At 45.2% G+C, this 13217-nt stretch overlaps 1 protein-coding gene across 4 annotated transcripts in view; it reads left to right on the plus strand.

Moving 5' to 3' along the window:
* The window catches only part of LOC308607496 (GON-4-like protein), a 92932-nt gene that overhangs the window by 74600 nt on the left and 5115 nt on the right, over positions 1-13217 (plus strand). For all 4 annotated transcript variants that reach the window (XM_081219452.1, XM_081219453.1, XM_081219455.1 and 1 more), the window contains 6 exons: positions 423-539; positions 2882-4585; positions 5406-5661; positions 6266-6450; positions 7348-7545; positions 8787-8930. In XM_081219452.1, coding sequence (XP_081075578.1) covers positions 423-539; positions 2882-4585; positions 5406-5661; positions 6266-6450; positions 7348-7545; positions 8787-8930 — 2604 coding nt within the window. The remainder of the gene's footprint in view (positions 1-422; positions 540-2881; positions 4586-5405; positions 5662-6265; positions 6451-7347; positions 7546-8786; positions 8931-13217) is intronic.

The following is a 13217-nucleotide window of genomic DNA, read 5'->3' on the forward strand; positions in this document are numbered from 1 at the left end:
TCTCAGTCTTGCTGTTCTTCTTTCCTTCCCTTCTAATGTCCTTTGCACCATTATTTGCTTAAAAGGAAGCTTCCATGGGCCAGGATAAGGATTAATAAGGCACTCTCACTGCGGCTGCTGAGCAGGAGCAAATTTTAGATAAGATGACTGACCATGTGCTTCCTTTTCTGTGACCTGAACTTTTCCCTTCCTGGTGACCAGAATGGAGCACGTCAGAAGATATTGAGTAATGATAAAATATTTATTAATTAGAGATTAGCTTAATTTGAAATGCAGAAGCAGTCAGCATATGGTGTTCATGGATACGTGTATATGGTTATGTGTGTGTCTGTCTCAAACTGCTGCCCACCGCACTCCCTACCCTGAGAAAGGGCAGTGTTTCTGGAAGGAATGTGACTCATGCTTAATTTCTTCATGCTCAGTTTTATAGGAAGACCAGACAGCTGCCCATCTTAATGAAGTGCTGTGAAGAGATCCAGCCACATCAGTGGAAGCCACCTGTAGAGAGGGAAGAACACCGGCTTCCATTCTGGTTAAAGGTACAGCCCTCCTCCTCACAGTGTGTCTGAAGTAGAAGGTCAGTAGAAACCCGGCAGAAATGTCAAAGGCTACTTTACACCTCTGATGCTTTAGTTGTAGAACTAGGACGTAAGAAATCTTCTTCAGTTACCCTTCCTCTCCCACTTCTCCACCTGATTCCATAACCTTTTAAAAATAGTGGTTAAAATGCTAGTTTCTTAAAGGAAATTCAGAGGAGAGTTTCTAGAGTATATAATTGGAATGTGGTCTTTTTAGAAATATCTGATATCATGCAGAAAATTCCTTCTTAAAAAGATGTCTAGAGACTGTCCTGGAAAGGTACCTAACATCTAGAAAGCCCAATTATTATTTTTTTTAATATGTTTATTGGAGTGTAATTGCTTTAAAATGGTGTGTTAGTTTCTGCTGTACAACAAAGTGAATCAGCTGTATGTATACATATATCCCCATATCCCCTCCCACTTGAGCCTCCCTCCCACCCTCCCTCTCCCACCCCTCTAGGTGGTCACAAAGCACCGAGCTGATCTCCCTGTGCTATGCAGCAGCTTCCCACTAGCCATCCATTTTACATTTGGTCGTGTGTATATATGTCGATGCTACTCTCTCACTTAGTCCCAGCTTACCCTTCCTGCCCTGTGTCCTCAAGTCTTTTCTCTATGTCTGCATCTTTATTTCTGCCCTGCTACTAGGTTCATCATTACTGTTTTTTAGATTCCATATACATGCGTTAGCATACAGTACTTGTTTTTCTCTTTCTGACTTACCTCACTCTGTATGACAGACTCTAGGTCCATCCACCTCATTACAAATAACTCAGTTTCGTTCCTTTTTATGGCTGAGTAATAATCCAGTGTATATATGTGCCACATGTTCTTTATCCATTCATCTGTTGATGGACATTTAGGTTGCTTCCATGTCCTGGCTATTGTAAATAGTGCTGCAGTGAACATTGGGGTACATGTCTCTTTTTTTTTTTTTTTTTTTTTTTTTCTTTTTGCGGTATGCGGGCCTCTCACTGTTGTGGCCTCTCCCGTTGCGGAGCACAGGCTCCGGATGCGCAGGCCCAGCGGCCATGGCTCACGGGCCCAGCCGCTCCGCGGCATATGGGATCCTCCCAGACCGGGGCACGAACCCGTATCCCCTGCATCGGCAGGCGGACTCTCAACCACTGCGCCACCAGGGAGGCCCAACATGTCTCTTTTTGAATTACGGTTTTCTCAGGGTATATGCCCAGTAGTGGGATTGCTGGGTCATATCATAGTTCTCTTTTTAGTTTTTTAAGGAACCTCCATACCGTTGTCCATAGTGGCTGTATCAGTTTACATTCCCACCAGCAGGGCAGGAGGGTTCCCTTTTCTCTACACCCTTTCCAGCATTTATTGTTTGTAGATTTTTTTTTTTTTTTTTTGCGGTATGCGGGCCTCTCACTGTTGTGGCCTCTCCCGTTGCGGAGCACAGGCTCCAGACGTGCAGGCTCAGTGGCCATGGCTCACTGGCCCAGCCGCTCCGCAGCATGTGGGATCTTCCTGGACTGGGGCGTGAACCCGTGTCCCGTGCATCGGCAGGTGGACTCTCAACCACTGCGCCACCAGGGAAGCCCTGTTTGTAGATTTTTTGATGCTGGCCGTTCTGACCGGTGTGAGGTGATACCTCATTGTAGTTTTGATCTGCATTTGATCTGCATTTCTCTAATGATTAGTGATGTTGAGCATCCTTTGTTGGCCATCTGTATGTCTTCTTTGGAGAAATGTCTGTTTAGGTCTTCTGCCCATTTTTGGATTGGGTTGTTTGTTTTTTTGATATTGAGCTGCATTAGCTGCTTGTATATTTTGGAGATTAATCCTTTGTCAGTTGCTTCATTTGCCAGTATTTTCTCCCTTTCTGAGGGTAGTCTTTTTGTCTTGTTTATGGTTTCCTTTGCTGTGCAAAAGCTTTTAAGTTTCATTAGGTCCCATTTGTTTATTTTTGTTTTTATTTCCATTTCTCTAGGAGGTGGGTCAAAAAGGATCTTGCTGTGGTTTATGTCATAGAGTGTTCTGCCTATGTTTTCCTCTAAGAGTTTTACAGTTCCTGGCCTTACATTTAGGTCTTTGATCCATCTTGAGTTTATTTTTGTGTATGGTGTTAGGGAGTGTTCTAATTTCATTCTTTTACATATAGCTGTCCAGTTTTCCCAGTACCACATATTGAAGAGGCTGTCTTTTCTCCATTGTATATTCTTGCCTCCTTTATCAAAGATAAGGTGACCATATGTACATGGGTTTATCTCTGGGCTAGAAAGCCCAATTATTTTTACCAAATTCTGGCATGTGCTAGATCCGAGTGTTCTTGTTCCCAATAGGCCAGTCTGCCATCCATTCAGGAGGAACTGCAGCGCATAACTGATGATGCCAGAGAGGTAGGAAATGTGACCGGAACCACTGAGATCAACTCAGACCCAGGCCTAGGAAAAGGCAGCTCGGAACTGGGGAGCGAAACTCGGTACCCATTGCTACTGCCTAAGGGTGTAGTCCTGAAGCTGAAGCCAGTTGCCAACCGTTTTTCTAGGAAGGCCTGGAGACAGAAGCGGTCATCAGTCCTGAAGCCCCTCCTCATCAGACCCAGCCCCTCTCTCCAGCCTAGCTCCAGCTCTGGGAAAACAGCAGCTAGGTCAACTCAGTCAGAAGCCCCTCCGAGCAAAATGGTGGTCCCGATTCCTCACGTGATCCAGCCAGCTACTGTCTTACAGACAGTGCCAGGTGGTCCTCCACTGGGGGTCCCTGGGGGTGATAGTTTTGAGTCTCCAACAGTGCTGCCTACTACGTCTCCTGAGGCCAGGACCAGCTTCCCTCAGCCTGAGCCCCAGACCCTGCTCTCCTCTGCCCCTGTGCCCAAGGTAATGCTGCCCTCACTTGCTCCTTCTAAGTTTCGAAAGCCATGTGTGAAACGGAGAGCCTCAAAGAGAAAGGGGGCCAAGCCCTCTCTCTGTCTGAAGCCTGCCCCCCTCATCCACCCTGCGCCTGTTATCTTCACTGTTCCTGCCACCACCGTGAAGGTTGTGAGCCTTGGCAGTGGCTGCAACATGATCCAGCCTGTCAGTGCAACTGTGGCGCAGAGTCCTCAGACCATTCCCATCACTACCCTCTTGGTTAACCCTACTTCCTTCCCCTGTCCGTTGAACCAGCCCCTTGTGGCCTCCTCCATCCCACCCTTAATTGTTTCTGGCAATTCTGTGAATCTTTCTGTACCATCTACCCCTGAAGATAAAGCCCAAGTGAGTGTGGACATAGGTTGTCCTTTGGCTGAGGGGAAAAATGCCTTTCAAGGCCTAGAACCCAAATTAGAACCTCAGGAACTATCTCCTCTCTGTGCTGCTGTCTTCCCCAAAGAGGAGCACAGCCCAGGGCCTCCACCAGCAGACAGAGTGTGCCAGGAACAGTTGTCAGAGAGCAGTGCCTATGGCTGGACTCTTGTGAAAACAGAGGAGGGGAGGCAGGCTGCAGAACCACTGCCTCAGGGCTTCCAAGAATCTCTAAACACTTCTCCTGAGGATTTAGAGGAAATCATTAAGATGGAACCTAAAGACCCCGGGGAGGACATCTCTGGTGGATCCCCAGAGCAGGACAGCTGTGATGAAATCAAAGAAGAACACTCTGTGGAATTGGATGCTGGTTTCACAAGTGAGGAGTCAAGCGGGCCTAGAGAGGTGAAGAAACAGACGGTCCTACAACAGGAGGAGGAGAGGAGTCAACCAGCTAAGACCCCTTCGGCTTCTCAAGAGCCTGCTGATGAAGGAAACTCAGGAGATGTGAGCAAGGGGTCCCCAAGGAATGCTTCAACCTCCACTGACCCTGAAATGGCGCTTAGCAGCCCCTCAGGGAAGCCCGAAGACTTATGCAGTGTTGATGGTCAGTCAGTGGGGACCCCAGCTGGGCCAGAAACTGGAGGAGAGAAGGATGGGCCAGAGGAAGAGGAAGAAGAGGACTTTGACGACCTTACCCAAGATGAGGAAGATGAGATGTCATCAGCTTCTGAGGAATCGGTGCTCTCTGTCCCGGAACTCCAGGTGAGAGTTGGGGACTGTTCTCCAATATTTTGTGGACTCAGTAATAGGTTTAATTTATTGATAGGCCACCTGCTTGCTTTTTGCACTGTAGATAGTCCTAAAATCATTTTTGACTTTTTAAGGTATCACGGGACATAATTTGGGGCTTGAGGTGAGAGGAGAGGGAAAGAGTGAAATGTTACTTATTACATTTGACTTAAACTCATTTAAATGTTAAATTGAATCATTTGAGCACGATTTAAATGACCTAAAAATAAAATCATAAGTATGGACCCTGGCAAAAGAAAATTATCTTCAGGCTCGACCTTTCAAAACACAACTGCATGGGCCTCCCTGGTGGCGCAGTGGTTGAGAGTCCGCCTGCCGATGCAGGGGATACGGGTTCGTGCCCCGGTCTGGGAGGATCCCATATGCCGCGGAGCGGCTGGGCCCGTGAGCCATGGCCGCTGGGCCTGCGCATCCGGAGCCTGTGCTCCGCAACGGGAGAGGCCACAACAGTGAGAGGCCCGCATACCGCAAAAAGAAAAAAAAAAAAAAAAACACAACTGCTTGGGAATTCCCTGGTGGTCCAGGGGTTAGGACTTGGCACTTTCACTGCTGGGGCCTGGGTTCGATCCCTGGTCGGGGAACTAAGATCTCGCAAGCTGTGCAGCGTGGTTAGAAAAAAAAAGCAAAAAAACCCACCCCAACCCCCCCAAAAAATCTGCTTCCCACCCCCCAATCAGTTAATTAACCTCAGTTTTCTCCTGAAAAAGTCTGTACAGTCAGCACTTCGTGAGCCACTATAGCTCTCTTGGACACTCTTTGGGGTGTTTTGCAGGAAACAATGGAGAAACTGACTTGGCTTGCATCTGAAAGGCGCATGAGTCAGGAGGGTGAGTCTGAGGAAGAGAACTCCCAGGAAGAGAACTCTGAACCTGAGGAAGAAGAGGAAGAAGAAGCAGAAGGAATGGAAAACCTGCAGAAAGAGGATGAAATGACAGACGAAGCCATTGGAGACCCTGCTGAGAAGCCTCCTACCACCTTTGCCTCCCCCAAGACTGCTCCAGAAGTGGAGACCAGCAAGTCCCCACCAGGTGAGTTGGACAGGCCTGAATGGGGGTGGGTCTCAGGTGGCCTCATTGTCTCAGGGACATGTGCAGAATGGCTAGCTTATAAAACAGGTGCTAGTTTTCAGAGGAAATCCTCTGTCAGTCACCCTTCCCCCAGACAGATGTTTAACCTGGTGCCATTGCAGAGAAGAGACGCTCAGAAAATTTAAATTTGACTTTCATCAGCTGCTAGATTTGTACTCAGGTCATGCAAGTTTTTATTACTGGTTCTTAATTCATCTGTCATGCATGAGGCCAAGAGTTATGTTCATTTCGAAAGCACTGCTTATTCCTCACCAAGACATAGTCTCTTGAGAGCCCAACATCAGACCATAGTCACTCTTTTTAGACTTCCATTTTCAATATGCAGTAGCCGGGTATCTCATTATCATGCTAGTTAATGCAGTTATGCTGCCAACTCTGCATAGGCCTGACTTGACGGGGACAGACGTGCCTCTCATAACATTTTTCCAACAGCTTTTCTCCCAAGTTACTACATAATATCGAATAGGATTTGGGTGGGGCGGTGGGATGGGGAGAGTAGAGGTTGCAGGGACAGACAGACAGTTGTTTTCACATGTACTCTAAGGAGAGAACATCAAAGCTGCTGGAAAGGGCCGGAGCAATCATCGAGTTCGCAACAAGCGGGGCAGTCGGGCCCGGGCCAGCAAGGACACCTCCAAGCTGCTGTTGCTGTATGATGAGGACATCCTCGAGCGAGATCCACTCAGGGAGCAGAAGGATTTGGCCTTTGCTCAGGCTTATCTGACCAGGGTAGGCAAATGCTGCTTCCTGTTCCTGCCAGTTGCTTTCAGTGAGACTGCTTCTATTTCAGGGGAGGTGTTTTTAAAATGAAGTATGCTTTTCAGGCTGCACAACAGCCTTCTATGCCTCTGGCTTTGTTTTCCTGGAATTACCAAAAGAACTGTGTGAGAGAACTACAAGGACACCGACTTCAGTCCTAAGCAGATTTATTATTACTGCCTTAGCATATTACCCCTCTCTTGCGCAGAAATGGGGAAAGGTGATTTCTACCATCATCAGTGAGAGGACAGGCTAATAAGGACCTTTACTGAACCCTTGTCTTGGAAAGAAAGACATTTGGTACACTGGCCAGAAAGTGGGCCTCAGTGATCTTTAAAGTCATGAACCAACCTATTGGTGGCAGTGGTCCCTATCTCATTCTTTTGGTAACCACCTGGTTCCTTTATACCCCCAGCAAAGTGGAGTACTAGCAGTGATAGTCATGGTTTTTCTTGTCTCCTAATATTTTACTAACATTCCTAATTTATGTGTTATTTACCCTCAGATGGTATCGTGCTGAAATATATACATACCAAGTACTCCTTATATATCTCAGTATCGAGCTGAAACCAGGAAGGAGAGGTTAGGGGTGTGAGCTAGAGAAAAGCTTACCTGGTATTGTGGGTAGGGCTCTGGTCCCTGGAAAATGAAGGTTTTTCCATCCCCCACTGCCAGAAAAAGAGCTGTGCCTAGCTCATGGGCCTGTGTCTTCCATTAACAGTCAGATCTTAGGACCTGTCAGAGGAGTAGCCTCTGAAGGATAATTCTAGAGCTCTCTAACAGTAACTCCTCCTCCTCCCTCTGTCCCATTGTTTCTTGTTGGGGCCCAAAGGAAGGGTATTGATGATTGAAAGTCCTCCTGTATAGGTCCGAGAAGCCCTGCAGCATATCCCTGGCAAATATGAGGACTTCCTTCAGGTCATCTATGAATTTGAGTCAAATACTCAGAGGCAGACAGCTGTGGATCTCTACAGGAGCCTGCAAATCCTGCTCCAGGACTGGCCTCAGCTCTTGAAGGACTTTGCTGCTTTCCTATTGCCTGAGCAAGCCCTGGCCTGTGGATTAGTAAGTAGAGGGGCAAAGACAGCACACGAGGATTCTTGGGTCAGAGCAAGACTGGGATTGAATAGTGTTGATCAGCAGTGTTCCAGTCTCCTGACTGCTTCCAGTCAGATAGCCTTCCCCTAGCCCAAGGTCATAAGAGCCTTCTTCTTTTCAAGGGATGATCTTCCCAACTTGCGTTCTCTCATTTTCTTTACATGCAAGATGAGGGGGGTTTTCCTTTGTTTCCAGTGGAGACCTTAGGTAAATCGTATGCACTTTGCTTCTCACTGTTGTGAAACAGGCATTCATTCAACAAATATTTACTGAGTACCTACTATTTGTCAGGCAAAGTTCTAGGTACTAGGGATATAGTAATTATAAAAGACTAAAATCCTTGCCCTCATGGAGCTTATGTTCTCATGGAGCTTATGTTCTCATGGGGCAAGTTAGGTGATAAACAGTAAGACATATATATTGTAAATATGTATATATATATATATATATATATATAAAATAAAAATGATAGTGTATATATAAACAGTAAAATATATATAATGCTTTATAGTGAGAATGTTGCAGTTTTATACACGGTGGTCTGGGAAGGCCTGTATGGTAAGGTGACATTTGAAATGTTGGAGAATAAGTGTCTGAACATGAGGAATATCCCACTAGTTCTGGGTGTCTGTCAAGATGGATAAACACAGGAATAAAGGATATAATGAGATTATTTTGAGAGTCTTAAAGCAGTTAAATGGTAATGGTATGATTATACATAATCTTCCTTTCTTGTATTATTATGCGGATCAAATGAGTATATATGTGAAAATTCTTTGTTAACCGTGAAATGTGTCTGATCTCACAATCCGTGAAACAGTAAGCAACTTGAGATGTATAACTCTTGAATCTTTCATTTACATCTTAGTTTTCTTGGGTTGGTAGACCCCAGTGACCCAAGGTGGATAGATGCTAGAGTCTTTAAAAAAAAAAAAAGATCTCACAGGGAATTCCCTGGTGGTTCAGTGGTTAGGATTCGGCACTTTCACTTCCAGGGCCCGGGTTCAATCCCTCACTGGGGAACTAAGATCCCACAAGTTGCGCAGCGCGGCCAAAAAGAAAAAAAAAATGATCTCACAGTTGTAAACCAGAGCCTTGTTATTCCCCATGCCCCTAGCATATTTTTCTTGCTTCTTATGCTTAGAACCCTCAAGTCCTGCTCACACTGTATAGATGACTCCTCTTTTGCCCTCTTTCCACTCTTGTAGTTTGAGGAGCAGCAGGCTTTCGAGAAGAGTCGCAAGTTTCTTCGGCAGCTGGAAATTTGCTTTGCAGAGAACCCCTCACACCACCAAAAGATTATCAAGGTCCTCCAGAGCTGTGCAGACTGCTTGCCCCAGGAAATCACTGAGGTATTCTTTCCTGTCCTGCTTCCTTTCCATTGTCACCTGGGCTTTAGGCCCTTCATTCTCCCTTCCCTAACCTATTCCATATCCTCTTGCTTCTGAGCCGTGGACTTCGTGGAGGGGATGAAGAAGGCAAGGAATTTTTAGGCTTACCTAAAGCATAAAGCACTGGGATGGGGTGGTTGCCACCTGAAACCAAAGGCTGACTGCTCCTCACAGGGTTAGAGGTGCCGTAAGTGCCCTGGAAGGGAAGTTCGAGGAAGGAAGTGATGGTCTGGGTGGCGGGTATGGGGAGGATTGGGTTGCTTCCTTGCTCTGCCTTGAGTTAGTGCCTGAGCTGGAGATCAGTAAGGCAGGGATAGAGAGTAGTGTCACTGGGAATCAAACCTGTTAATAATACAGGCATACCTAGCCAAGACATGGAAGCAACCTAAATGTCCATGGACAGAGGAATGGATAAAGAAGGTGTGGTTTATATATACCATGGAATATTACTCAGCTATAAGAAAGAATGAAATAATGCCATTTGCAGCAGCGTGGATGCAACTAGAGATTATCATACTAAGTGAAGTAAGCCAGACAGATGAAGACAAGTATCAGGTGATGCCGCTTATATGTGGGATCTTAAAAAAAAAAAAAAAGGTACAGATGAACCTATTTACAAAACAGAAATAGATCCACAGACATAGAAAACAAACTTACAGTTACTAAAGGGGAAAAGGGGGTGGGGGAGGGATAAATTAGGAGTTTGGGATTAACATATACACACTGTATAAAATAGATAACCAACAAGGACCTACTGTATAGCCCAGGGAACTATACTCAATATTTTGTAATAACCTCTAAGAGAAAAGAATCTGATAAAGAATGTGTGTGTGTGTGTGTGTGTGTAAACTGAATCACTGTACTGTACACCTGAAACTAACACAACATTGTAAATCATCTATACTTTGATAAAAAAATATACAGGCATACCTTGGAGATATTGCAGGTTCAGTCCCAGACCACCGCAATAGAGTGAATATTGCAATGAAGTGAGTCACATGAAGTTTTTGGTTACACAGTGTATGTGAGAGTTATGTTTACACTATACCTTAGTCTATTAAGTATGCAATAGCATTATGCTCTAAAAAATTTACACACGTTAAGTAAAGAATGCTCACCATCTGTAAATCAGCTGTACTTCAATTAAAAAAAAATGCTAGGCTTCCCTGGTGGCGCAGTGGTTAAGAATCCGCCTGCCAATGCAGGGGACATGGGTTCGAGCCCTGGTCCAGGAAGATCCCACATGCCGCGGAGCAACTAAGCCCGCGAGCCACAACTGCTGAGCCTGCGTGCCACAACTACTGAAGCCCGCATACCTAGAGCCCGTGCTCCACAACAAGAGAAGCCACCACAATGAGAAGCCCATGCTCTGCAACGAAGAGTAGGCCCCGCTCACTGCAACTAGGAAAAGCCCGCACACAGCAATCAAGACCCAATGCAGCCAAAAATAAATAAATAAATTTTAAAAAAATGCTAATCATCATCTGAGTCTTTAGCAAGTTGTAATCTTCTTGCTGCTGGAGGGTCTTGCCTCAGTGTCGATGGTGCTGACTGATCAAGGTGGTGGTTGCTGTAGGCTGGAGTGGATGTGGCAGTTTCAAACAACAAGGAAGTTTGCCCCATCGATTGGCCCTTCCTTTCATGAATGATTTCTCTATAGCCTGCAATGCTGTTTGATAGCATTTTACTTACAGTAGAACTTCTTTCAAAACTGGAGTCAGTCCTCTCAAACCTTGCCACTGCCTTATCAACTAAGTTTATGTAATATTATGTAGTATTATTATGTAATATTCTAAATCCTTTGTTGCCATTTCAACAATCTTCACAACATCTTCACCAGGAGTAGATTCCATTTCAGGAAACCACTTTCTTTGTTCATCTGCAAGAAGTAACTCCTTATCTGTTCTGGTTTTGTCATGGGATTGCAGCAATTTAATCCCATCTTCAGGCTCTACTTCTATTTCTAGTTCTCTTGCTGTTTCTGCCACATCTGCAGTTACTTCCTCCACTAAAGTCTTGAACCCCTCAAAGTCATCTGTGAGAGTTGAAATCAACATCTTCCAAAAGCCTGTTAATGTTGACTATTTTTACCTCTTCCCATGAACCACGAATGTTCTTAACGGCATCTGGAATGGTGAATCTTTTCCAGAAGCTTTTCAATTTCCTTTGCCCAGATCCATCAGAGGAATCACTATCTGTGGCAGCTGTAGACTTATGAAATATATTTCTAAAGTACTAAGACTTGGAAGTCAAAATTACTCCTTGATCCATGGGCTACAGAATGGATGTTATGCTAGTGGGCATGAAAACAACATTAATCTCTTTGTACATCTCCATCAGAGCTCTTGGGTGACCAGGTGCATTGTCACTGAGCAGTAATATTTTGAAAGGACTCTTTCCTGAGCAGTAGGTTTCAACAGTGGGCTTAAAATGTTCAGTAAACCATGTTGTCAACAGATGTGCTTTCATCCAGGCTTTGTTGTTCCATTTATTTATTTAATAATTTAAAAAAAATTTATTTATTTTTGGCTGCATTTGGTCTTCATTGCTGTGCACAGGCGTTCTCTAGTTGCGGCGAGCGGGGACTACTCTTCGTTGTGGTGCGTGGGCTTCTCATCGCGGTGTCTTGTCTTGTTGCAGAGCATGGGCTCTAGGCATGTGGGCTTCAGTGGTTGTGGCATGAGGGCTCAGTAGTTGTGGCTCACGGTCTCTAAAGTGCAGGCTCAGTAGTTGTGGCACATGGGCTTAGTTGCTCCGCGGCATGTGGGATCTTCCTGGATCAGGGATCGAACCCGTGTCCCCTGCATTGGCAAGCATATTCTTAACCACTGCGCCACCAGGGAAGTCCCTGTTGTTCCATTTAAAAGAGCAGAGGCAGAGTAGATTTAGCATAATGCGGAAGGACCCTAGGATTTTTGGGATGGTAAATGAGCATTGGCTTCAACTTAAAGTCACCGGCTGCATTAGCCCCTGACAAGAGAGAGTCAGCCTGTTCTTTGAAGCTTTGAAGCCAGGCATTGACTTCTCCTCTTTAGCTATGAAAGTCCTAGATGGCATCTTCTTCCAATAAAAGGCTTTTTTGTACACTGAAAATCTGTTGTTTAGTGTAGCTACCTTCATTAATTATCTTAGATCTTCCGGATAACTTGTATCTTCTACATCAGCACTTGCTTCTTCATCTTGCACTTTTATGTTGTAGAGATGGCTTCTTTCCTTAAACTTTATGAACCACCTCTTCTACCTTCAGAATTTTATCCTGCAGTTTCCTCACCTCTCTCAGCCTTCATAGAACTGAAGAGAGGGCCTTGCTCTGGATTAGGCTTTGACTTAAGGAAATGTTGTTACTGGTTTGATATTCTGGTTTGATCTTAGACTACAAAAACTTTCTCCATATCAGCAATAAGGTTGCTTTACTTTCTTATCAGTTGTGTGTTCACTGGAGTAGCACTTTTAATTTCCTTCACAAACTTTTCCTTTGCTTTCACAGCTTGGCTAACTGTTTGGCACAAGAGGCCTAGCTTTTGGCCTGTCTCGACTTTAGACATGCCTTCCTCACTAAGCTTAATCATTTCTAGCTTTTTTTTTTTTTTTTTTTTTTTTTGCGGTACGCGGGCCTCTCACTGTTGTGGCCTCTCCTGTTGTGGAGCATAGGCTCCGGATGTGCAGGCTCAGCGGCCATGGCTCACGGGCCCAGCCGCTCCACAGCACGTGGGATCCTCCCGGACCGGGGCACGAACCCGCATCCCCTGCATCGGCAGGTGGACTCTCCACCACTGCTCCACCAGGGAAACCCCATTTCTAGCTTTTGATTTAAAGTGAGAGATGTGCGACTGTACCTTTCACTTGAACACTCTGAGGCTTTGTAGGGCCTAAGTGTTCAACTGAAATTGGCCTAATTGTCTCAGGGCATAGGGAGTCCCAAGGAGTGGGAGACAGATGGGGGAACAGTTGGTCGATGGAGTAGTCAGAACATATACAGCGTTTTATCTTTTAAGTTCACTTCTCATATGGGTGTGGTTCATGGTGCCCCCAAACAATTACAGTAGTAATGTCAAAGATCACTGATCACAGATCGCCATAATAAATATAATAATAATGAACAATTTTGAAATACTGTGAGAATTACCAGAATGTGACACTGAGACATGAAATGAACAAATGGTGTTGGAAAAATGGTCCTGATAGATTTGCTCGACACAGCGTTGCCACGAACCTTCAATTTGTAAAAAACACAGTATCTGTGAGGTG

Source organism: Mesoplodon bidens, assembly GCF_964165515.1.
Source record: "Mesoplodon bidens genome assembly, chromosome: 2".
NCBI classification, from domain to species: Eukaryota; Metazoa; Chordata; class Mammalia; order Artiodactyla; family Ziphiidae; genus Mesoplodon; species Mesoplodon bidens.